This window comes from Chelonoidis abingdonii, chromosome 2, assembly GCF_003597395.2.
Source record: "Chelonoidis abingdonii isolate Lonesome George chromosome 2, CheloAbing_2.0, whole genome shotgun sequence".
In the NCBI taxonomy this organism is placed as follows: Eukaryota; Metazoa; Chordata; order Testudines; family Testudinidae; genus Chelonoidis; species Chelonoidis abingdonii.
Window position 1 is genome coordinate 206,885,700 of NC_133770.1, and position 26,306 is coordinate 206,912,005.

General features: G+C 42.2%; 1 protein-coding gene across 2 annotated transcripts in view; it reads left to right on the plus strand.

The window, feature by feature from the left end:
• Positions 1–425: 425 nt before the first annotated feature.
• The window catches only part of SPIRE1 (spire type actin nucleation factor 1), a 207,449-nt gene continuing 181,568 nt past the window's right edge, over positions 426–26,306 (plus strand). The window contains exons 1-2 of one of the 2 annotated variants that reach the window (XM_032789634.2): positions 426–744; positions 20,736–20,770. In XM_032789634.2, coding sequence (XP_032645525.1) covers positions 426–744; positions 20,736–20,770 — 354 coding nt within the window. The remainder of the gene's footprint in view (positions 745–20,735; positions 20,771–26,306) is intronic. The other variant, XM_075062929.1, reaches the window with a different exon arrangement.

Sequence of the window (26,306 nt, forward strand, 5' to 3'; positions counted from 1 at the left end):
TATGTGCCAGTCTGTGTCACGCGTGTCCCTGCACCGAGGTGCTGTGTAGCGGTCCGCAAGCGCCGTAGCAAGGAAGCTGGTCGAGGAGGGGCTTCGGCTGGCTTTAGGGGGCTAAAACCGGGTCTCGTGTCAGCGCCTCCCAGCCACTGAGCGGCGGCCCGGCGCTTCCCCGGGCCCGCTCTCCCGCCGGCAGGAGGCGGTGCGGCCCCGCGGAGATCTGGCGGGGAGGGGACGCCGTTGCGTTGCTATGAGCGGGCGGGCGGCCGCGCTGCAACTGACAGCTTGGGACCCGCTGCGGGTTGGTGCTCGCCGCGTATCCGGCGGCGCGGGCTGGCGGGGCAGGGGGAGTATGAGGCCGGCGCGGACGGGGCGCAGCTGGGCCCGGCAACAGAGCTCCCTGCGGTGAGGCGCTGCAGTTAGCGGCGATGGCTCGCGCCGGGGCTGCGGGGGAGGCGCTGCCCGGAGACTGGCCCCAGGAGGCGGCGGCAGGAGACGTCTCCTGCCGCAGGGAGGACGAGGCGCGGGACGCGCTCTCCCTGGAGCAGATCCTGAGGCTCTACAACCAGCCCATCAACGAGGAGCAGGCGTGGGCCGTGTGCTACCAGTGCTGCGGCTCTCTGCGGGCCCAGGCCCGCCGCCGCGACACCCCCGCCGCCAGGGCGGAGGCGGCCTCCCAAGTCCGCATCTGGAAGGACGGAGCCGTCACCCTGGAGCCACCCAGCGGGGCTTCCTCTCCGGTAGCAGGTGAGGCAGCCAGGGGCGCCCTGCGGGTACAGGCTGTTCTCCACACCGGGTGACCCCGGGTCAGGGGCTCAGCTCCCTCCCGGCGCCCACCCCAGAAGCCCTGCGGGTGAGTCTGAGCCCGGCCCGGGGCGTCTCCCTTTCCCTATGGCCATCGACCTGGGGCTGTTCCAGCCCCTCCTGTTAACCGGCTCGTCTCTTCCGTGGGGCTCCGGGCTGCCTCCAGCCTGCGCCCCTGCCCCACTGCCCCGGCTTCCCACTCTCCAGCCGCACCGAACTGAATCTGGCGTGTGTCCCTCCCCCCTCCCCCGGTGTAATCCTTTCCCGTTCACACTGTGTGTAAATCCCCTTCCCCAGGACCCGTCCGCCTGGGGCCGCGGCGATTCTGTTCCTGGTTCGCCCATATGTGATCCCGCCGTGTATGAATGGCACATTTCCCCATCCCTGCTGTAAATGGCTGTATTGAACTTGGGTCTGGGGTCTCCCATGTTGGGCCCTACTGTACCTCTTCTCCCCCTCCCCCCATCGTGGTTGATGCGGAGACGAGCAGCACGGAGCCCGGCTCAGCCCGCAGAATGGCAGAAACTTATAGCCGGACCGCCCGGGGAGGCGGGGCCCCCAGAGAGGGTGCGTGTGCTGCACTTTAGAAGCGGTCAGAGAAAATCGGACTCAGTGGCTTTCTTTGCGATAGCTTGTCTAGTGTAATGCTGCACTGGCTCGCCCAAGCTGGACTGACTAACAGTGCCCCAGGTACACAAGGGTGTGCATGTTGATCTGGAGAGCTCCGGCGGCTCCTTCAGTCAGAATCCTTCTGCCGATGGGAGAGGGAGCCCGGAGAAGGGAAATCGAAGAAAGCTGCCCATGTAGGTCAGCATGAGGCGGGGGAAGGCGCTGCAAAGCAAAACAAAGAGAGCAGCTGTCAGAGCGACTGTGCACAGTGTTCGGAGGACTGAATGTTGAGGGGGAGGAGGAGGTGGTATTAACGATGTGTGCCTTCTTTTGTGCCATTGTTTGTGCCGTTTGGCATCCAAAAATAAATAATGGTAATAAATTTTTCTGGAGAATACCAAATTAACAGAGGCGTATAGTGGTTAGGGAGTAATACTATAACATATATAATACAAGCTTATTTGTATGCACTTTCGATATCCAGAGTAGAACATACAGGATATGAAATATAAATATTTTAAATTTATGATGCACACATAGATATACAATACAGTATGTGCGTGCAATATTTTATAATGGAGTATAATTATAATGTATAATATATAGTTTGGTGTCTGAGTAATAAATACCATATTATAAGTATTTATAAGATGTACCTTTCAGATGTGTCTGATTATATTTCCTCTCCTAAAACATTTTTGAAAACAGATCAGCATCTTAGAACACTTACCAAAAATAGATTGATGTTAGGGATAGGTACTCTAACCTTAGCCACATAGCAAAACCATCTATATCTGCCAGAGACATAGCACACACCACTAGGTATTTTAAAGTTTATAGAAAAAATGTATTTTCAGTTGTCATCAAAAATTTTCAGTTCATGGAGTTTCAAAACTCATGTTCATAAGTGAAAAAGCCTATAAGCTTTTTTTTTATGTAAACGAAGCTTGATTTCTGTATGAAATCTAAAACCATCAGTATGAACGATATAAAAGTGAAGCAGATCTCACAGATAATAGCATCCCAAAAGTCCACATTATGATAAGAGTAAATGTCAGCGGAATTCCTTAATAGGAATCAAGATTTGAAAATTGATATGAAACAGGATTATTATATAAAGTCTTCAAAATGGGAGTAACATAAATTAAGCATTTAGAACATGAATACTAATCTGGTATTATGAACTAATTTAAGTCTTTTAAAAGATGTGTCTGTCTGGACAAACAGTGGCAGAGAATTACAGTAATCCTGTCTGGAACTAGTGAGGGTGCATACAAATATCAAAATACATAAGGTGAAAAAGAAGACGTAATCTTGTGATATGATTTAGATAAATCTAATGAAAATTCCAATTTGAAATTGATCTGGAATGCTTTTTAAATAATAATTAAAAAAAAAGTCTGATATGAAAGTACAATTGAAAAATGTACACAATTCCTACTGACCAGTGGGACAAAACCTCCACAACCAGCGCCTGCATTTTTCAGGGACACGGGAAGAGAGTTGTACACTGCAGAAGCACATTTTACTTCTAACGTTTTCAATCAGACTTTTTTCAGAAAATGTATGAACTTATTACATCTCTCTTGTTTTTGTTTATACCGCCTTTCTTTTCCTGTTTTCACTCCACTTCCTGTTTTCTTTCTTATAACAGGTCATGATGCATCTTTTTCTTAGTTGTCTTCAGTAAGACCCTGTCTAGGCAAGGATTAAAGTGTGATGTAAAGTTCAGGCTCCTCATTAGGCTTTAACTTGACCAGTTTATCTCATGTTAAATGTCGTGTGCGTTTTCTACACTAGACTTCTAAAATGTATCACTTAACTAATATCATACTTTAAATCCTAGTATAGACAAGGTCTAGTTTTTTTCTTTTCTGTTTTTCCCTCCAACCTCTTATATAATTTTCTCTCTTTTCTTACATTTTATTCCCTTTTTCCCTGTATTTTGTGTGTCACCCTCACACATCTTATTCGTATTACCTACTCACGTTTAGGTCTTGAAAATCTTACTATACACCCAAGAGATAGAGGACCAAACCCGTTAGCCAAAGATTGATATAAAAGATTGGGTGGAGAAGCTGGCCAAGGGGCAGTGCTTCCCCCTCCCCATATACTGGGAACAGGAAAGATTCTGGGATTCCTACCATGGAGCTGTCCCTAGACCCTGCTCACTGACTCCATCTTTTGTATCAGCCTCCGCTGGTAGGTGTCTGATAAATTTGAACCCTCCACTCAACACCACCCATGGCTGCTGAAAGGGATCAACGTTCTCTGTGTTCCTCCCTCCCACCTTACATCCTCCTGACATCTGTAATTTTTTGGGAGTGGTTTTGCAAAATATACCTCTTCCTCAGCTTTCTGGATTCTGTCAAAGTGTGCTGAGGGTGTGTGTTCTTTAGTACTATTCTCTCAGCCTCTGTTTTCAGGTCCTCTTCTGCAGTAGGTAGGTGTAATGCTTCTGGCCCATGGCTTTCACAAGCAGCAATAGCATGAAATCAACTTGATTCTAGCTTTTCGTTGCTGCTCACAATCTTCTGGTTATTAGCAATGAAAATTAACAAGAATCATAGTTTCATTTTGCGGTAGCTTCTGAAGCAATCAGCAGTAGCACAGGCACTGCAACTCTCTGTAGACTTAGGAAGACAGCATTGCATTAGTTTGTGTTTAGAAAATTAAACCAAAGTTATCTCCACAAACATAAAAGCTATTATTATTGAAATTAAAAAACAGATTCTGCAGAAATTGATGGCATTTTTCCAAAACAGCTTCCTGCAAGTGGATTTTTCAAACCCTGCCTTACATCATTAGGGGAATACACAACTATTTTTGAATTTACAAATAAATAGATTTTTAAAATGAAACTGACTAGACCTGTCATAAAACAAAGAAACACAGCATTGTTCTTTTCCTCCTGCAGAAATTGATGGCATCCCAACTAGTTCTGATATGCATAAAGGGCCTGATCCAAAGCTCAGTGAAATGAATTGTAGCTTTTCCATTGACTTAAATTGGTTTTGGATCAGGACCAGGGTCACATACGATAAAGAGCTGTGTATGTCTGTAATGTCATCAGTTTGTACAGAAGAAATAACCCTGAAGTTGGGTCCTATGAGGTACGTAAGAGAGAAAACGATTCTTAAATACTTTGTTTTAGTTATCTGTGCATTATGGTAATGATTAGGATCCTACATTTTTTAACCTTTAAAATATTTTTTCTGTTAAATTTCTAATGAATAAAAGCAAAGTTATTCTGAATTTAGGTGCTAGTCCATCCTACTTATCTTTATTCTTCCTGCAGGGCATGTGGAGCACAAAAGCTAGTCTCTTGCATCAAGCTTTATTTTTCTGTAGTAGTTAGTACACATAAGCACATTTGATTCTAGGTTTAATGTACAGGTTTAATTTATCAGAAGAAGCAAATATTGGATGTTGGTTGCTATTTTCGTATACAATGGAGTCCTGTGTGTATGGGCAAATAAAGGAGTCCCTCGAGAATGGTATCTTGGTGTAGTGAACGTTCAGGCTTTGTTGAGGATGCCTGTCAGTATAGCGTATGCTAACAGAACAGCAAATGCAGAGATAAAGCAGTATTACAAAATTTGCTTTAGAGATGCCTATAAAGTACCTGACTCTCTTCAGAGTAAATTGCAAATCTCATCATTTTGCTAGAGCTGAAGATGGGGAAGAAATAAACATTAAAAATGTAATAAGTATAAATAGATTGATCTAGCAGAAATGAACTGCTGAATCCATTATGATCACCTTAGTGTGAATTCTAATTACTTTGTCTGGTATGTAAATACTACAGAAATGTGGGTTCTTACATAAAATTGCAGAAACCAAGAAAGGTGCAAAATATGTTTAACTGGACTGGCTTGTTCTTCGTTACTTATGTTTTATGAAAAATAAATTTACAGCAACATTTGATAAAATGCCAGAGCAGATAAAAACAAAATCTCTGTATAAGTTAGATCAGGGTTTCTCAATCTTTTTGGTAACAGGGACTGGCTTGCTGCCTTCCTAAACTGTGTCAGGGAGATCTCAGGGACCGGCAACTGGTCATTGAGAAACACTAAGTTAGAACATTTTGGTGTAGAGTTGTGGTTTCGTTATATAAATACTATTGTGAATAAACATTTCTTATATATTATTTGAACCTCAAGCGTATAGTGGAGGTGACAGTTACATGACTATAAAAACTGATATTAAATCCTTAGCAATGTATTCAGCAGTGTTAGAGTTGAACAAATATAAGGTTACTTCTCAGAAATAAGGTGGTGGCTGTAAGTGATCTGCCAAATTTTAGTTATTAAAAGCTCTAGCTTAAATGTTCCTTACATGTGAGAAAATCTTTGGGATGGAAAAATATACTCAGAAATCTCAGTTTCCTTTACATTCTCCCTTAGGGCCAGATCCAATACCAGTATAAAGTCAATATTCAGGTTTCTGTTAACTTCAGTGGGGATTGGATTGAGCTCCTAAAGAGAAGGGATGGCTTTGAGGAATTGTGGAGGGGGCAAGAGGTGATTTGAAAATCTCACAAGTCCAGTCTCCAGCTGTCAGTCATGAGGGCTGGCACATCCACAGTACTCCCTTCCCATTCTCTACTGAGAGTGTGGCTTCCCAGAGAATGGTGGTGTCAGTGGCTGTTCTTTTCCACCATCCTCCACCTCACACGCCCACGGATAGAAGTCAAAGTGGAGAATTACTGCTCGTTTGACCAGCATTAATTATAATGCACATTTAATTCTCAAAATCTTCCACTAGTTGTTGTGTGCTCCTTGCCTCTGCCCCAAAAAGATTTGCAGAGTGTTGACCACAGAGTGGTTTTCATGAACTCCCAGGATGGGGGTACTGCATACTGTAGAGGAATGGTTTCTGCTGTTCTGTCAGTTGTGTAGGGCCTTTCATGCCCTTCTTGCACCTTTTGTGTGCCTCTGTATTGGAAAGGAGTATATGGGGCCTACTAACTTCAGATCTAGTTCATACATGGCAAGAGATGCTTTTTACCCTTTGGTCTTTCAAAAAACATTTAGAAAAATATATATGTTATTTTTAAAGAAAGGAAAATGTATGTAAAAGGCATTATACTTCTAGTAGTATTTACCCTTTGGAAGAAAATGGTGTGATAAGATGGCAATTTCCTGCAATATTATGGACAAACCTTCTTGAATTTAGTTAAACTTTACTGAATTAAGCTTAAGTATTTTAGGAGCCCACTATGTTAAAAATGCAAATGTTTATGTACTGTTATGGTTATTGGAACTTTTTTAGGAGAAAGAGAGGATTAATGCAATCTTTGAAGTTCCTAATATCTCCCAAAGGACTTTTTGAGACAATACGTATGAAGTAGATTTCCTGGGAAATACTGATATAAAGGAAATGCAAATTAAACACTTGGAATCTATCCGTTTGAAGCTGTAGAGTTGAGCAGAGACTTGTTGTCTGGTTGATTACATATTCAGGTTCTCTTCAAACCTAACCGGATAAATGAGTGATTCACATATTCAGGTGTGCTTACTGTTCTGGCCAGGCAAGAGTATTATGAATGCGAAATGACAGGAACATCGGTATGTGGGGTTTTGAAGGACAGCTTACCTACCAGAGCCCATGCTGGAGTTACAGGGGTGATCTCTGGTAAGCTTATTAGCATGTGTGCAGGTCCTTTTATAATTTTTAATATGTTTTCTATGTATTCCTTTTACCTTAAGAGAAAATATGCTTACTTAGAAAGAACAGTGTGGTAACTTATAACTGGGGTAATTATATTGTATTCTGTCTCTGAGGAGAGAGGCGAAGCATGCCTGCTCAGGAAGACTGTCTTTTGCTGGAAATAACCCAGAGAAGGCAAGGAATTGTTCAGCCTGGAAGTATCTCGGTCAGAACGGGGAGAGATGCTGGTCTCCATCCAAGAGAGATGATGGCTGGAAAGCTGGAAGCCTAGATGGAGTGCCCTTGTGGAACCACAGAGGTGGAGTAGAGGCACAGTTACCCTGAACTGTGACAAATGCATCAGAATATCCATGAGTTCTCTGTTTTGGTTTTAACATTTGTTGCTTTTAATATTTGAAAGTATGTATGCTTTGACAAATTAGTACTCCTTATAACCTTAAATTAATATTTAATTATCTCTGACTTTGAGTTTTTATTTTAACATATCCAGAAATGTAACTTACTGCTATTTAATGATAATAAAGTTTGGTATCCTAAAGCTTCATAGTTACTTGCAGTCCTCAGTACATTGATAGATTGGTAGGCATAAATCAACTAATGAGGTAGTGTGGAAGTGGAAGAGACACCCTTTACTAGAAAGGAAGAGAAAAACAGTTAATATTTCTTCCTGTCCACTTCTTGTGTTAAGCTGTGAAAGAGGTACCATGAACCTTAGGCCTTGTTACACTGGCTTTTGCCATTAGTGTAGCTATACTAGTAAACTCCATTAATTCTAATTGTGGTTTACATGGATGCACCCTGTGTGCTAAGAGTTCACACCAGTGCACCTACACTGATGGCTAAAAACTCTAGTGTAGACAAGACTAGAGAGGGAAATGACAAATAAGCAAAGGACAAAAAACTTATGGTAAGGAAGAAGTGTATTGCCAAGAGAAGCCTTGTAATGTGTCTACACGTTACTTACGCAAGAAGCCTGACAGAACTAAAGGGTGACCTTGAGGTACACACACAAGGGAATATAACCAAAATGTGGTAGGTTGACAAATCAATGAGGGAATGAGGAATAAATAATGAACAGTTGAGATTTTAGGCAAGACTAAAGGAAAATATAAAAGCAAGGAATAGCCTTAAATATAACCTACTGTAATGTAACCTAAATGTAACCTACTGCTGCAGGAAATATTGGCAGAATTGTAGGATTCAGACATTTTAGGTTCATCATGACTTAAAGATAATAAAAAGAGTAAGTTAATAGGATTTTGCTATGAATGCCAGATCAAAGGGAGCAATGATGAGATAAAATTTCTGAGACAAGAAAAGCCAAATTGGTATCTCTAGCCTTTGTTTGCCAGAAGCTGGGATTGGGTGACATGGGATGGATCACTTGGTGATTACCCATTCTATTCATTCCCTCTGGGGCACCTGGCATTAGCTGCTGTCAGAAGACAGGATACTGGGCTAGATGGACCTTTGGTCTGACCCAGCATGGCCATTCTTATATTCTTAAGGAATAGTTATTATATATTACTTGAATTACCATGACACTTAGGAGCCCTAGTCCTAGATCAGGACCCAACTGTGCTAAGTAATATATAAACAAAGAACAACAATACTGTCCCTGTAGAGTCTCACTGCTCAATCTGAGACCAGCGGTATAGATTTGAGTTGGAAAACGACCTGACTCTCTCATGCTTGGATTGGCTCTCTTCCTCCTACCTGTGGGGTCGGCATGGTGCTGCAGGGGGCTGTGTCTGGCGAGGATTCAGGACACGACCACTGCTGCACTGACCCCAAGGGCAGGAGGTAGTGGTAGTGCTGACTCAGGTTCTGAGGGAAGGGTTGGGTAGGAAAACACCTTGGGTTGGATGGGCTTGGGTCTGGTTCAGGTCTTGGTTGGGTTTAAAAATTAGTCCTGAGCAGATATCTAAGTCCCTGCTCCAAAAGCTCACAATGGAAGTATAAACAGGAGACTCCAGATGATTACAGACAGATGGGGGAATACCAGGAAACTAGAGACCATATTGGTCACCTGCATAGTCAGCAGCCTAACAGCAGTCATGTTTTTTGTAGGCATCACAGAAATGTAGAGTTTTAAGAGGGGAGTTGGAGGAGGACAAGGAGGGCTTTCTTTGGAGGTTTTCTGGGAGCTCTTTCCATGCGTGAGGGGAATCATGGGAGAAAGCATGAAGGGGCTTGTTTGAAAACTTAACAAATGGGTGGTGGAGGCTTGAAGTGTGGGCCAGCTGATGGTGGGAGTTGCCGTCTCGGTAGTGAATGAGAGATGATAGCTAGAGTGAGGATCGATTGTGAAGGATCTTGAAAATGAAGACAGGTAGCCTATATTTGAGGTTATACAAAAGGAGAGCCTGTGGAGAGGTGCAAAGAGAAGGGTGACATGGTCAAAATGATGGGCAAGGAAAATGATCTTTGTAGTAGCATTATGAATTAATATAAAGGGAGCAAGATAGCATTTGTCAAGGCCAGAGAAAAGGATGTTGCAGTAATTGAGACATTACATGATGAGGGAAATGGAAGATATCTAACACCCTGGGCATAAATTATGAAGGATTAATCTTACAAGTTTGGGAACATAGCACAAGAAGGCTTTTTTTATTTTGTGGTACAAAAGAACTGGGATGGAGGACATTCCTCTTTTACTTTTAGATGAATTCATGAGTTAGCGCAGGGCAATTGATACCTTAGTAATGCTTATAAAAATACTTTTATAATGCTTAATAAATACTGTCCCACTTCAAATACAGTCTCAGGTTAGTCTTATTGGCAAATGTAGATAATTAAAATATGATTGAGAATGATATATTGAATTTTAGCACAACACATTTTCAAAGGAACAGAAGCCAGACAGATAAACAGTGCAATTAAGAGTATGCAAAAACTAAAGCCAAGGTTGAGAACAAACAAAAAATGGCATTAATAAGATGATAAACTTTTAAAATGGAGGCATAAGAGGTGAAAAAGACTGTTAGACTGGGCAAAAATAATGAATTGACAAGAAAGATAAATACAGTTACATTCTGCAGGATTATCAAACTAGGATGGTGGTAAATAGCCTCGGTGAAATCCTGGCTCCATTGAAGACAATGGCAGAACTCCTATTGACTTCAATGGAATTAGGATTTCTTCCAATAAATGTCTCCTCTCAGACTTCACATTCCTTTTACCCTTCTAATTTACCTTCTGTCCCTACATCTGCTGCCACATCCTAGACTCCTCCTTGCTTCCTTCATATTTGTCTGTCACCTCATTTCATTTTTATTCCTGTCCTCAACATGTTCCTCCGCTCCCTGATATCGCCCAGCACCTGTAGTCTCTTTTCCTACCTCTCCACATTGCCCTGCAATGCTCTCAAGTCTTGGTGTTACCAGCTCCCACAGTTTTATCAAAAATCTCTCAATATTTGGTGTTCTTAATGCTCCAGCTACTGGAATCAAGTGATTACATCATAATCTCAACTTCAGTTTAAAAAAGGAAATTTCCTGTCCTTTAAGTTTCAGAGAGAAGCTTGAAAATGTGACCAGTGTGCATCCTAAAGGCTCAAAAATCTAAAGCAAACTAAATATTATATTTCTAAAATCTCACTATATTTTGGGGCCTGACTCACGGTTTCTAAACACTTGGAGTTAACAATACCGAGTCTGTTTCCTGACTAGTAAATTCCTCAGCACTCCTCTTCCCTCTCTCTGGCCTCATGCACATTCTGACTGCCTGGTGTGGCCATCTTGCATGAGGGCAGCCTGGCTTCAGCCATACTAGAAACAGTGGGAATTGTTTCCTATCTTTACTATGGGACAGCCTCACTCCCACATGCAGAATGGGAAGGAAACGGCAGTCAACTTCAGTGAGGACAAACTGGGCTGAAGACCTGTTGGTGGTAATGAGAGATGGTGGCCACAGAGAATGAGGGCAAAAATTCATGAGAATTTATTAATTAGTTAGACTAAATATGTGTTTTCCCTTTGTATTTAGTTAATCAGAGGTCATCTTCAGCCAGCACTTAATATCACTGGAGTGTCTGATTTAAAAAAAAAAAAAAAAAAAAAATCTTGAGTGGTACCTGAGAAACACTGAAGGCAGATTTTTCTTGACCTTTAACTTCATCTCTCCTCTAGAATGTTGCTGAGTTACTCTCACCAGTTAATCACAGACTTGCATGTTAGGGAGATAATTGCACATCATGCTATATGCTCTGCTGGTTCCACCTTATTGATTGCAGAATACTTTTTTCCCACGCTGATCCTTTCTGAATATGATTATCTACTCTAGGTATACAGTTATTTTATACTGTAAGAAAGCAGGCATAGTATGTATGAGTTTATTAATGTTGCACCCAAAATGTGTTTCAGATGTATTGCTAGGCATAGAGTTGTCTCACCTACAGTAATTATTTTGTGTGTGTCGTAGAGGTTTTCTAAAACTACATCAGGTATTAATTACAGAGGAACTTTCTGAAACATGAACTGTTAGCCCCTGGAGTGACCTACAAATTGTTCTGTAAGGAAACATGGACTATTGATGAATTGGGTTCATTTTAAAAAGGCATTGTATTAGGTGTATGTAGTGTGATTGTAGCCATGTCGATCCCAGGATATTAGAGAGACAAGGTAGGAGAGATAATATCTTTTATTGGACCAACTTCTCTCTTGTGTTAGGTGCATCACTTAAAGAGATCAAATATGAAAATGATTATTTGTTTTACCCCTTCAGACCGATGGTGGGGTTCTCCGGTTTGCGTAGGGGCAATCCACCTCCCTGAGAGGTGGTAGCTTGGTCAACAGGAGAATTCTTCCATCAACCTCAGCACTGTGTATACAGGGATTTAGATCATCTTAACAGTGCCACTCAAACACGTGGATTTTTGGCAGTCCTGACTGATGTAGTTAAACTGATGAAATTTTCTAGGCCTAAACCCATGATTTTTAGTGTCTAGCAAAGTTATGAATTTAAGATCCCAAGCTCGTCTTTTGAAGGTGTTGTGCATGTTTCCTCTGAGGCTGAGAACTGAGAGAGGAGATATGGAGTGATCATTTTATGAAAAGTGTTTGCCTACGGGTGATAGTGTTTTTGTCTTTTTATCATTTTTCTGTGTGAGTTCATTCGAGAGCATGATTGTCTGGTTTCACCGTCATACTTGTTATCAGGGAATTTAGTGCGCTGGATGAGGTACTTCACATGTTGTAATAGGCATGTGTAGTACCCATGGATCTTGAAAAATAAGCTGTGAATGGAGGGTATTTATCATTGTAGCAGTGGAGATGTGTCTTCAGGTTTTGCATATGTTGTCATGGCAGGGTCTGTTGCTGCTTTGAGTTGGTAGGTCCTGGTCTGTTGAGCGCTTCTGATGATGAGGTTGGAAGGTTGTCTGGGAAAAAATCTTTCAGGATATGGTCCACATTGACTATGGCTTGTAGTTGTTAGTGATATCCTGTATGATTCCAGTGTGAATGCTGCAAACATAATTGAGGGGGGAAAGGGAAGTGAGGAATGATCACATAAACTAGACTGACTGTAAATTATGTCTTTGTTAGTGTTGTAGATGTCTTAATAACATCACATTACTGTAGTCCAGATTCTGCAATTCTGGCCACATGAAAAATACTCATATTCAGTTCCTTTTCACTTTCAGGGATAGTGAAAGCTATTCTGTTAGTTAATACATGAGTAAATGAAATGCAGAAGAGCACAATCATATTGCCGCTTGCTCCCCAACAGTAACAGTTCTACAAGTCTCTGGAGCAAGTTAGCACTGCATCCTCATACAATGAAATCTGTGTGAGAGATCACCCTTATGGGTAGTCACCTGTCTTTAGCCCATCAGAGAATATCCCAAAGAGAACCGAGTACAGGTTTGCTCCACTTTCCTAATAAAGACCTGTAGTAAGCAATTTATTTTTGTTAGTCACTTGGTCAGTTTAAATTTGTACAGATTATATGGGGTATGTTATTTGCTACACATGCAGGGTATGCTCCTAATTAGTTGTACTCAGCATCTCCTGAGAATAGTCAGCTGAAACACAAACTGTTATCTGCTGTTGTGTGGTGCACAGTGAAATGTAAATGTGCTAATGTACTGTACCACTCGTGTTCACTGTTTATAATTTTTGTAAGCATAAAATTCAGTTCTCATCTATGCTGATATGTTCCTCCTCACAAATATGAAAATAAAAGCTTCAAATTCAGTCTGCATATCGTCAAGTAGCAACATAGCTTCAAGGCATCTTGTTAAATTATATTTTCTAAAATATGTGAAATTAGTTTGTTTGGTCATAATGCTCAAACAAGTCTTCAGATTTTCTTTATGGTAAAGAAATAGAGCGTTGCCTTATTGTTGTCATGGCAGCAATTATTGTTCCTTCCCCATTGAAGGGGAAGTGACATTTTTGTTGGCGGTGGGGTGGGGCGGAGGTTTGTTACAAATGGGAGTTTATGATGGAAGAATAGAAGACTCAGTCCTGTGTAATACTGGTCCTCATTTGAGGGTGCTCAGCAATTCACATAGATGTGAGTATGCATTGTACAACTTCTTTTAACCCAGCATGTGGGGCAGCATGGGAAAAAGCATGAAGGTGCTTGTTTGAACATGTAACAAATGCATGATGGAGGCTGGCATCATGGGCTGATTGGAGGTGGGCATTGACTTCTCAATAGTGAATTAGAGATGATAGGTAGGGCATGGATAGATCATTAGTGGCTTGGAAAGTGAAGACAAGTAGCTTATGTTTTATGTGATAAAGAAGGTGGAGTCAGTAAAAAGATGAAAAGAGAGCGGCGACGTGGTCAAAGAAATATTGCGGAAATAGAGGGGACTCGAAGGGTAACAGAAATTATTTGGGGACAAGTCTATCTACTATGTTAGTTTCTGTGATCTTATGCATAATTGTAGTTAGATCTGAAATGTTATGCAGCTTTACAGAAATATGTTGGTGTCTGTTCTTAAATTTATAAAGCACATATGGCAGAAATTGCATATGAGGTGGTAAAACAAAGTAATGGTATAAATGGGCCTAAATTGCAGCAAGGGTGGGATAGTATGAACATTAGAAAAAACGTCTTCACTGTCAGAGCGTTAAGCACTGGAATAAATTGCCTGAGGAGGTTGTGGAATCTCCATCACTGGAGATTTTTAAGAGTTGGTTAGATGGTCTAGATAATACTTAGGCTACGTCTACATTACAGGATAATTCTAAATTACATTAAACCGGTTTTATAAAACAGATATTATAAATTCGATTTCATGTAGCCACACTAGGCACAGTAATTCGGTGGTGCGTCCATGGTCCGAGGCTAGCGTCGATTTCTGGAGCGTTGCATTGTGGGTAGCTATTCCATGGCTATCCCATAGTTCCCGCAGTCTCCCCTGCCCCTTGGAATTCTGGGTTGAATCATTGTCGTGGGTGGTTCTGGGTAAATGTCATCAGTCATTCCTTCCTCCGGGAAAACAACAGCAGACAATCCTTTCGTGCCCTTTTCCCCTGGATTGCCCTGGCAGACGCCATAGCACGGCAACCATGGAGCCCGTTCATCTTTATTTCACATCACAAATGTTTACTTGGATGCCGGCGGACAAGGTACTCCAGCCTACACAGCACATTCTTGCTTGGCATGATAGCAGAGATGGTTACCATCGTGTCGTACCGCAATGCTGGAGTTAAACTGGCATGAGATGACTTATCTCTCCCCTTGACTGTCTACGCATCATAGGCCCCGGCTGAGACGTCCGGCACAAAAGCAAAACTGGAATGACTCCCGAGTCAATCCTCTTAGTTTCTAAAATAGATCAGCTCCTAAATATGGACAAGTTACTAGAGGACGCATGTCCAAGACAGCTGCCTCCGTCCATATGTCACAGGTCCCGCAAACAACCCACCCTTCTTCCCTCGCTCCCCCAACCTTTCGGCTACTGAACGTGGATGTCCGCCCATCTGTGCATAAGAATAAAGACAGGATTATCATGACAAATAGGGAGAGCCCCCCAGATATCAATCAGAGACATAAGCGTGTGTGGAAGAGACCCAGCATCCCACTGCTAATATCCAGCAACAATCTTTCTTTACACATGAACAGGAGGCCTGTGAACCAGCCCCATTTGTATGAGAAGACGTTACCACCTTCTGTACATCTACTAGAAGAATCATTCCTGTTCTTTTTAGCCAAGGACCCCCGGCGCCTCATCTCAGGCCAACACTAATATACGATACCGCCACGTGTATAAGCACTACGCCAGACTCCCTACGCACCGTGCCACGAGAGGAAGGAGACGAATATGCGTACGCTGCAGCATAAGCGTCTACCACAGCATTCAGTAACATAGGGACACTAAAAGAAGTCAAGAAATATTTCTCCTTTTCTTCACGTTCGGGGGGGCATAAACTTGAGAAGCTATCCCAATACCCGACAATGTTTGAAACCACAGACATTGGACTCACCAAAAGCAAAAAGTTTCGGAAATGCGTGGACCTGGGTAGCGGAGTCCGATACCGCTCCCTCCATTAGCGCCTATGTGACTGCGCGCCTGTACGCTTGTCACAGCAATGCGACTGGTAAGTGATTTAACGCTTGGCATTCGTCTTCCTAATCGGATGCTTCCTGAAACAGATTTGTCTCCCATACACGATCAGATCATACTCCGTAGTCCCATGCGGGAGCTCTTTTGGTTGACTGCAACGCCAACCATGCGATCAAGCCCATCTGGCAAACAGAAATAAATCAAAAGTTCGGGTTTCCTGTTTACCTGCCCACTGCGTCCGAGTTCAGATTGCTGTCCAGAGCGGTCAGTGGTGCACTGTGGGATACCTCCCGGAGGCCAGTAATGTCGATTTCCGTCCACACTAACAGTATTCCGAGGTAATACTATCGATTTTAACGTTACTCCTCTCGTTTTGTAGGAGTACAGAAATCGATTTAAAGAGCACTGTAGTGTGGACGGGTACAGCGTTAAATCGATTTAACGCTGTTAAAATCGATTTAACAGCGTAGTGTGGGCCAGGCCTTAGACCTGCCATGAGTGCAGGGGGCTGGACTAGATGGCCTCTTGAGGTTCCTTCCAGTCCTGTGATTCTATGAAATATGCCTTTTGTTTTGTTGCCTAGTTGGAGCATTTGCCAATAAAAGGGATAAATAACCTAACTTGATCCATCCTCCAGATTAGTTACCTTAAAAACAGACCGTAGAGAAATTAAAGTAACTCTATTCTGCCTTGAAAAGTGATGATAAATGTAAGTAGCGGTGGCAGCATATGTGAAGTAAGGAAATCTTCTAAAATTCACAAGTGCTTCCTCTTGAGGGGGAAGTATGTAGGATATATCAAAGTTAAATGAAGGTGTATCTTGAGATTGTGTATCTGAGATGAACTAGAGAAACTATCATTTTTACAATCTGTACACCTTTGGGCCTCTGTTGATGCACCCGAACTGTAATTGAAGTTTTGGCTAGGACTGTACATATCAAGTTTATCCTCTTGGGACCTGAACATTCACTGTTACATTTTAAAGCAATGTGTCTGTTGTGCTCACAGTAATTGAAACTATCTAGTAAGTAGTTTTAAAGATCTGATATGTTGGAGCATTGGAGAGTCATTTCAATTTGTGCCCAGTTTTCTGGTGACTTGAAGTTCTGGTGGATTTCTGTATATCAGTGTTTCCCAAACTTGGAATGCCGCTTGTTTAGGGAAAACCCCTGGTGGGCTGGGCTGGTTTGTTTACCCGCCATATCCACAGGTCCAGCCAATCGTGGCTCCCTCTAGCCATGGTTCGCTGCTCCAGGCTAATGGGAGCTGCGGTGCGGGCCAAGTGACGTACTGGCTGCCACTTCCAGCCAGAGGCTTTCCCTAAACAAGCGGTGTCTCAAGTTTGGGAAACACTGCTGTATATTATTGCATGCTATAAACTTTAAAAATTACTTTTAACAAAACCCGTATCCTAACGTTTGGGGTGTGTGTATGTTGGAGATATTTATTATTTGGGCTTTGGAGGAATACCTCCTTATGTTTTTGGAACAGCATTATCAATAAATTCATCTGCTTAAGAAAATACTTGAATTGTATTTAAAATGTTTAGTGACTGTGCCCTATTTATTAAATGTAACAGTCATGTACATCTTACATGAACACCAAAAATGTGTCTGTGTGTGTATATATATGTAGATCCTCCGTGATTCAGTTGGAATCATAATGATCTTAAAAAAAAATTAAAAGCAGTCTTTAAAAGACACTTTTTTTAGTTCTGCCTGCTAATATAGGAAAACAGTGCTAAGCATTCAGTTTATGTTGGCTGCAATTCAAGGTGAAGATGAATGAGTTTCATTTTTGCGAGCTAGCTGTCTCATACCTGTTAAGGGTATGTTTAACAAACCCATTCAATATGAAAAGTGACTAGCTCAGAAATAAAAATTGAATGTAAGAACATAAGAACAGCCGTACTGGGTCAGACCAAAGGTCCATCTAGCCCAGTATCTGTCTACTGACAGTGGCCAATGCCAGGTGCCCCAGAGGGAGTGAAGCGAACAGGCAATGATCAAGTGATCTCTCTCCTGCCATCCATCTCCATCCTCTGATGAACAGAGGCTAGGGACACCATTCTATTACCCTTCCTGGCTATAGACCTATGACTGGTAGCCACCATGAGATATTATCCAGTTCACTTCAAAATATTGTTTCATAGTCCCAGCCTTCACAGCCTTCCCAGGTAAGGAGTTCCACAAGTTAACTGTGCTCTGAATGAGAAGAACTTCCTTTTATTTGTTTAAACCTGCTTACCCTATTAATTTCAATTGGAGTGACCTCTAGTTCTTGTATTATGGGAATAAGTAAATAATCTTCTTATCCACTCCTCTACCATCAACTCATGATGTTTATGATACCTCTATCAATCCCCTAGTCCCTCATTTTTCAAGTGAAGAGGCCTGCCTCCTTAATCTTTCCCTCAATTATGGGACGCTCCCAAAACCCCTAATCATTTAGTTGCCCTTTTCTGAACTTATTTTATCTGAGTGTCTTGGGTGAATCTCTTAAGTACGCACAGCAGTTTTTGTTATGCCATTTAATTTCAAACTCAAGTCAGCTTGATCTCGCTTAGTGCAGTGAATAAGCTAATCCGTTGGTTTGAGCTGCATGTTCTTTCTCCAGCTTGGGCAGGAAATACACTAATATACACAAAATACTAAATCCCTAGTTTTTCTATGCAGCTCTGGTCCTTTGGCAACTTTGGCCAAATATGTTTTCCAACAGTTTCTCATCACTTTCTAAGGGAAAGCTGGTGAATCTAAATGCAGAGTCCCCAAAGGGACGAGCAACAGTGCTTAATAAGGGGCGAGAAGGGCTCCATACTTGGAAAGGGAATGGGCAGAAAGAGTCAGGACCCATAGAACTTTAACTACGAAGGGCACAGTTATGATCATTAGTCGTACCTCCTGCCACAAATGGCAGCACAGAATCTCAACCCACAACCACGCCTGTAACACAACCCCTAACCTATGTCTGAGTTATGCAAGTCCTCAAATTGTGGTTTGAAGACCTCAAGCGGCAGATGAATCCCCTCCACCGCAGTGGACCCCGCCCCACTTGCGCAGAAGGTTAGGCAAAAAACCTCCAGGGCCTCTGCCAAGCTGCCCGCTGGAGGAAGATTCCTTACCTGACGACCAAATATGGCGATCAACGTTAACCCTGAGCATCGTGGCAAAGACTCACCAGCCAGCATTCCAGGAATAGAATTCTCATAGTACACTCAGATCCACCCATACTATACATCCCATCAACAGACCCACTAGAGCAACTCTGTCCACGAGCCGGAATGTAACCAAAGAATCCTGAGTCTCACCATTCCCTGTGCAGATATCCGTGAACCCATTATGAGGGATTAAAGAAGGTTAATATTAGACATGGTTATATGAAATGATTATTGTTAGAAATGATTTATATGTTAATAATACTTTATACTAAAGGTTATATTAGAAATAAAATGTGATCCCCAGATTTAGCCTCTAACCTGCAAGCCACGCAGCTGTGTCTGTGTGAAGCCTGCTCACAGAAATACTGTTATAAAACTTGTTAGGTTTAATTGACTCTAAGTGCCCTTCTCTAAGTGACACTTTGTAATCACTACAAATAGAGACCTCCACTCTGTAAATTCATTTTATCTCACTTTATGTTCCTTCTTTTAATTGTTAAAAGACAGGGAGTCTCACACCCAAAGGTAAGAGACAGTGAAATAATGTAATTAAGATAAAGAGTGTATGTGAAGAGTGCCTAGTTTTAAATGATGAATGAATGGTTAGGGAGTACCAGCCTGAAAATTCAGTGTCCGCTGAAGAAGGTGTCAGATGGAACAACCAGTGTGACCCCGGAGGGGCGAACTGGGATCCACCCCAAGCACCTAACAAACATTGACAGAAGGATGCCAGACACCTGCTGATTTGATTCTGCAACAGCCAGAATGATAACAACTCCCATGAACTAACATAGGAAAAATCCCTATAAAACTGGACTCTGAAGACGAGGATTTTGAATCTATGGTTCTGCTGCCAGCCTCCAGGAGCATCAGGTGCACCTGACCTGGACTCGGCTCCACTCTGTGTACAGGGACGGCCAGTATTCTGTCACAAGCAACTTTAGCTGGTAACTATAATATCTATACAGACTTGTATGAATGATTGTGTGATGGATATATGTGTGTGTATATTATATATATATATATATATATATTATATAATATAATAATAATAATATAATATAATTCATCAGATAGTAGCCAAACAACATTGTTTGCTGTTATCTTTTATTTTATTATGGTATTTACAATAAATGTGACAAATGTCTTGTCCCCTTTAATAAGATCCTGCTTGTTTTTATTGGTATAACACATTGACAGTGTCTCATTCCCCTCTAGTACTGCTCCACACAGAGGATAACTACATACTACTAGTATCAGCTGTTCTGTTAGCTTAAGCGGCAGAGGTCTGTGTGGTAGATCTAAAGGTTCCTGCCATGCTGATGAACCATGTGGGTGTCAAATGTGATCCCACATGATGCAATTTCTGTTTTTTTACTTTGCTTTTTAAAAAATCTCGGAATGTACACCTACAAAAGTATGTTAAATTAAAATTATTAAGGTTGCAAAATCAAGCACTCAGAAGTTAGGAAATGCCAGGGGGCTACAGACTTAGTGTGGAGGCACAATGTCTCTCTGCCTGAGTGACCCTTACTTTCTGCAGATCCCCTGAAATCAGTGATTCTGGAAGTGGAATCCCTGTTTGTTGTGCAGAGGAGCAAATCCCATCACCTCCCTCCCCAGTGGAACAAGTTAAGGAAAACTCTGTGATGGGGACCTTGCAGAGGTTTCTTCTTGCTGTGAGGCATTCTGCAGAAGCTGGCAACTTCTCTTCATGATTTGTGGTCCTATTTGAGTATGTTTACCACAGCAAAAAGGAGAACATGTAGTGAATTCCCTGTACCATAGTCCATCATGTGTTAAGAGTTTAATTCATCTGGGTTCCTTAAGATCAACTGAGTCCATTCAAATAGATCTGTACTGGATATAGCAGTGTGTGGTTTTAGGGGACTTAAATAAGAGTTTAGTTTTGACCTGGCTGTTGTCTTTTACTTTAAACCATCTGAATATAACTTTAATTTTTTCCTGCAGGTAAATCAGGATATTCACACTGCACAGAAACAGAGGTAAGAGAAATATCTTAAATTTCCTGTTGGTGTTTATTAATTCAGCACACCTCTTGCTACAAATTTTTCATAAGTGAAATTGCTGTATATTTTTATCCTACATTTATCATTACCAAGTTCTTCTATAAAATACAAAAGATATGTATGGCTTGTGTTAATAGCTACATAATAAGGGAATACTACATTCATAAAGGGAAGAAAGAAAGTGGGAAAGTTTATGCAGGCAACATAAATTGGTTCAATTTTCAGCTAATTTATGTGTTGCATAATACAGACATTATCTTATTTTGTATAGCTTCTTTCATAGAAACCATTTCCCAATACACTTTAGCTGGCTCAAAAATGGTAATGATTTGTATACTTACTGCATGATCTGAAGCAATTCAAGATGCCTGATGATTCTTTACACTCAGTTTGTTAAGAGTTGGGAGGAAAATAATCAGACTACTGCAAGATCATCATATTTGTGTGAGCAAAATCCTCGTGATTTGTAATGTTCTTTTAAAAAATTTCCCTTTCCAGAGCCAAGAAGCAAAGAAAAACTTTGCAAAAAATGAGCACTTATTAGTCTGGCTTGAAAATATCTTATTCCGTGCTGTCTGATGGCTGTACTATATTAGGAAACTGGCAAGGGCTGCACTGATATTACTGATAGTGCTGTTAAATAAACAGATATTTTAGTATCCTAATGACCCATATAAGTTGCAACAAGTTTATTTTGGTCAATTTATCAGCTGATTTATGTGTAATTATTTTGCTGACTTGTAACTGCTGAGATAGATTGTAGAACCACTTGTTCTTTCAGATGAATGTCAACAAGGGTTATGAATTTTCGTTATAAAGGCATGTTTAGGAGATTAGAAATACAGAAACAAGCGTTTGCTGCCTTTCATGAAATAATACATAATCCTTTTACCACACTTAAAGCTGCATATGAAGGTGATTAATATTGTTAAACCATGCAGAGCGTTTCTCTCTACGAAGTAAACACCGTGTTGAGTAAAGGCAAATATAATTTTCTAAATATTTGCTTAGCATATATTCAATTGATATGTGATCAGTGTCAAACAACAAAATAAATAAAATGCATTTAAAGATTGCTTTAAAAATATTCAGTACATGATCAAAATAGATGTAAATATTCTCAATTATATTAAAATATGCTAAAGAACAAGACTCTCCTACCACTTATCAATACAGATGTACTTTGTATACATTCATTACATTTATTTTTTAAAAGCAGCAAAGAGTCCTGTGGCACCTTATAGACTAACAGACGTTTTGGAGCATGAGCTTTCGTGGGTGAATACCCACTTTGTCAGATGAGATGCATGCTCATGCTCCAAAACGTCTGTTAGTCTATAAGGTGCCACAGGACTCTTTGCTGCTTTTACAGATCCAGACTAACACGGCTACCTCTCTGATATTTATTTTTTAATTTACCATAATCTTTTGAGTACATAAATACTGTGGAGCAGATTCTTAGCCGTAGTTCCTGTACACATGTAATATGGCTATAGGTGGCCAGTTGGGATTTCCCCCAACAGAGGGAAATTCTCAACTGACATAAAGACAGCAGAACTCTCCTATGCCAAACTCCACTCTTCCTTCTAGTATTAGGGCATGATGGAGGTGGGGAGAGGTGGAGTGGGAATAGGATGGAGTGCGGCTCCCCTACAGCAATTTGTAGCTGGTGCGTGGTTTTTAGGGTCCATAGCCAGCTGCTGTAGGTAGATAAGAACAGCTCTCAGCGTTCTCTAATTTACATTTTGGCTGGGGCAGATTGAAAATTGATGGCAGTTTCTTCGATATCACAAGTGTATCTTGACACAGGAGAGAATTTGCCCTGTATCTTTAATAATCAGCTTTCCCTCCAAAGTATGAGTATTCTTATGTTCAAATTATCATCTCATCACATTCATAGGTTAATTGCGAGACCTTGCTTAATACTGTTCTGTACTAATTGTTCGACCAGTTGTTGCTTGACATCAGCTGCTAACGGTCTGAGTTTACACATAGGTTAAAAATTCCCAAATTAATTAAAATTTGCAGACTAAATAATACATTTTCCCTTTTAAAAAAAATGGTCTTGTTTTGAAATGATTACAGTTGCTATGACAGTCACATCTCTAAGGATATGTCTACATTGCAAAAAAACACCCATAGCAGCGAGTCTCAGAGCCTATGTCTATAAACTCAGGCTCTCTGGGCTCATGCTATAGTGCTAAAAATAGCTATGTAGAGATTCTAGACTGGGCTCTGAAATCCACCGCCTTTCCTCGGCTTCAGAACCTGAGCTCCAGCCCGAACTGGAATATCTGCATAGTTATTTTTAGCACTGGAGTGCAAGCCTAAGTCTGGAGACCAGGAGTCAGCAACCTTTCCGAAGTGGTGTGCTGAGTCTTCATTTATTCACTCTAATTTAAGGTTTTGTGTGCCAGTAATACATTTTAACCTTTTTAGAAGGTCTCTTTCTATAAGTCTGTAATATATAACTAAACTGTTGTTGTATGTAAAGTAAATAAGGTTTTTAAAATGTTTAAGAAGCTTCATTTAAAATTAAACTAAAATGCAGAGCCCTCTGGACCGATGGCCAGGACCTAGGCAGTGTGAGTGCCACTGAAAAACAACTTGCGTGCTGCCTTCAGCACCCGTGCCATAGGTTGCCTAGCCCTGCTGTAGACTATGGCCCTGAGGCTTGCTGCCACAGGTTTGGAAGGGTTTTTTGTTTGTTTGTTTTTGTTTTGCTGTGTAGACATGCCTTAAGTGACCATCAAGACATTCTTTTTTGTAAACAACTTTTTCAGACTTCTTGTTCTGTCCAAATGGTCTCAGAAAATGTGTTCTGTCATGATTCTGAGAAATTGTACATGTTCCAGGAAAATAATTTTGGAAATTACAGAGCAGTCTGTTCGTCATCCCAAAGTCTGCAAAGCTTTGCCTATGTTTGAGTTTACCTCTCTGCTTCTGTCATCTGCCTTTCACTTGTTTCTGTGTTCATGGTGGTGATGATTTGTCTTCAAATTTGATGAAAATTTTTTGGGGGGGAGGGACGTTAGACCAAGGGGGTATCATTTGGGCCTGTCTGCTCTGATTCCATTTTAATTTTCTTTTAAACTTGCACCGCTGTCTAACTGAGCATGCTGGCTTTACTGTCAGTACCTAAAACTTTGCCTATGTGTAGAGGTAATGCCTAAGTTTTAATTAGTTTTATGTATTTTCTCATCAATAACATATATGGAAATGATAGAAAATCCTCCTACAATGTTAAAATAGTTTTATAAGCAAGGAAACAAAATTAGAGCATATATATGGTAAAAAGTAAAATCCTAGACTAAATGGACTATGGGTCTGATCCAATATGGCAATTCCTTTGCCCCTAAATCAAAACATTAAACTGAGTCACAGTTTGTGGTGTTAACTACTAAATTACATTTTTTAAGTACGGCTGTATCCTACCACTATCATCCATCTGTAGTGATTGCTGCTGTTTGCTCTTCATGCTTATGTCATAGCCGCCTTTAATCTATGGCAAACAGGTCTCTGTGGTGCTTTGGTGCTAAACTCTTTGTGAAGCTGTAACGGCCTTGGCCGGGGCTCAGCTCCTGGTCGCAGGGGCTGAGCGAATGAAGTCGGTAGTCCGAGCCCTTGGGTAGGGCCGGGCGGCGAACGAACAGTTTTCGGGGCTCCGGTCCTTTCGTGCAGGACAGAGCAACAAGTAGTTTAAGGGCTCTGTCCCTTTGGTGCAGGGCAGAGCTACAAGCAGTTTAGGGGCTCTGGCCCTTTGGGCAGGGCAGAGCAATAGGCAGTTTAGGGGCTCTTGGCCTTGGCAGGCAGAGCACCAAGCAGTTCAGGGCTCTGCCCTTGGAACAGGGCAAGAGCACCAAAGCAGTTTAGGGGCTCCTGGCCTTGGGCACAGGGCCAGAGCACCAAGCAGTCAGGGGCTCTGGCCCTGTTGGGACGGCAGCGGCACCCAAGCAGTTAGGGGCTTGGCCCTTTGTGGCAGGGTAGAGCAGTAGACAACTGGAGGCAATCAGGTTAAGTAAAGGAAGGGGGAGTCTGCCACCCTTCAAGGGTGGCAGCCTGGGGAACGCAGGCCCTCCCACTCCACTGCGTTCCAGCCCATGTCCCTATGTAGTGGGTCGCGCTTAAGCGCGGTTCAGTGGGATCCTGGCCAAACACACTGGAAAAACCGGGGATGCGGCAGGTTCCCAACCCGAAACACACTGACCGATGGTAGTGGGATCCTGGCCGATGCCACATTGACCATCGGCTCGGGCCCTTCTGCGGCCTGACTGGTACGTCAGCCGCCCCCGGGCTGCTTCCAACCTCCCCCTCCCCTGGGTACCTGCCCCTTCGCCGGGCGTCATCCAGGGTTCCAGATAATAGTTCCTCAGCCGCTCGGCACAGCGGGGGGTCCAGTCCCAGTCCTCGGGATATCGGGGGTCCAGGCGGGTCCAATCCAGTCCTCAGCTTCCTGGGTTTCGGCGGTCCGGTCCAGTCCTCGGGGTACCGGGGTTCCAGGCGGTCCGGTCCACTCCTTGGGTAACCGGGGTTACAGCGGTCCGGTCAGTGCCTCACCGTCCGGGGTTCGGGTGGTCTGGCCACAGTCATCCGCAGGCGAGCGTCCGAAGGCGGCCAGCTGCTTTGGTGCTGGCCCCAGGGGAAGTCAGGCCAGGAACTTCCTCCGGATACCGAGCGTGGGGTAAGCCGGGCCCAGCGGGAGCTCGGGCACACACGCTGCTCTCTAGCGGCTCCTTCTAACTGAGGGCTGGGACCGGTTTTTTATACTTCCTTCCCGCCCCCTGACTTCCCCTGGGGGCGGGAACAGGCAGAGGGGGCCTTGAACTTCCGGTCCCGCCCCTTGACTTCCTGGGGGCGGGGATAGGCGGCCGGACCTCTGCCCGGGACTGCAGGGTTCCTAGCCTATTCCCTGTCTCAGGAGCATGGGGGAGGGGACCCCCCTCGCTACAGAAGCCTTCAAATACATTTAGAAATAGGACTTTACATATTTTCCACACCAGAGCTCTTATTTCAGTCTGTTTCTGTGCTTTAAAAGACAACCCTACATAGGTTTACATTTGGTTCCTATTGGGAAGATTTTCTGCAGCCACAGAAAATGTAGTGGTCTCCGTCCTTCTTTATTTTTAGTTTCCTTTTTTAGAGTCTGCCCAGACAGTTGTGATCAATCTCAGCATCACCTTTTGAAGATGACTGTTGGATTATATAGAAACTCAGAATAAATGACGTAGAGTACATGCTATTAATATTCCCAAATTAAGTTTTTGTTAAATTTCTATTCTGTTTTTATATTATAATTCCTGTTTTGGCAAGTGCACATGTGGTATTGTTTTTAATAAGTAGGACTGGTCAAAACATTTCAGAAGAAACATTTTCCCATTGGAAAATGAAATTTTTTTTTGTAATTGAAATTTCTATTGGGAAAATCTAATTGAAATGTGTTGCATTAGGTCAGCCTGTAATTAAACGCTTGTTTCTGGTCTGGTCAACGTTAATCTCTGCATCTGCCTGAACT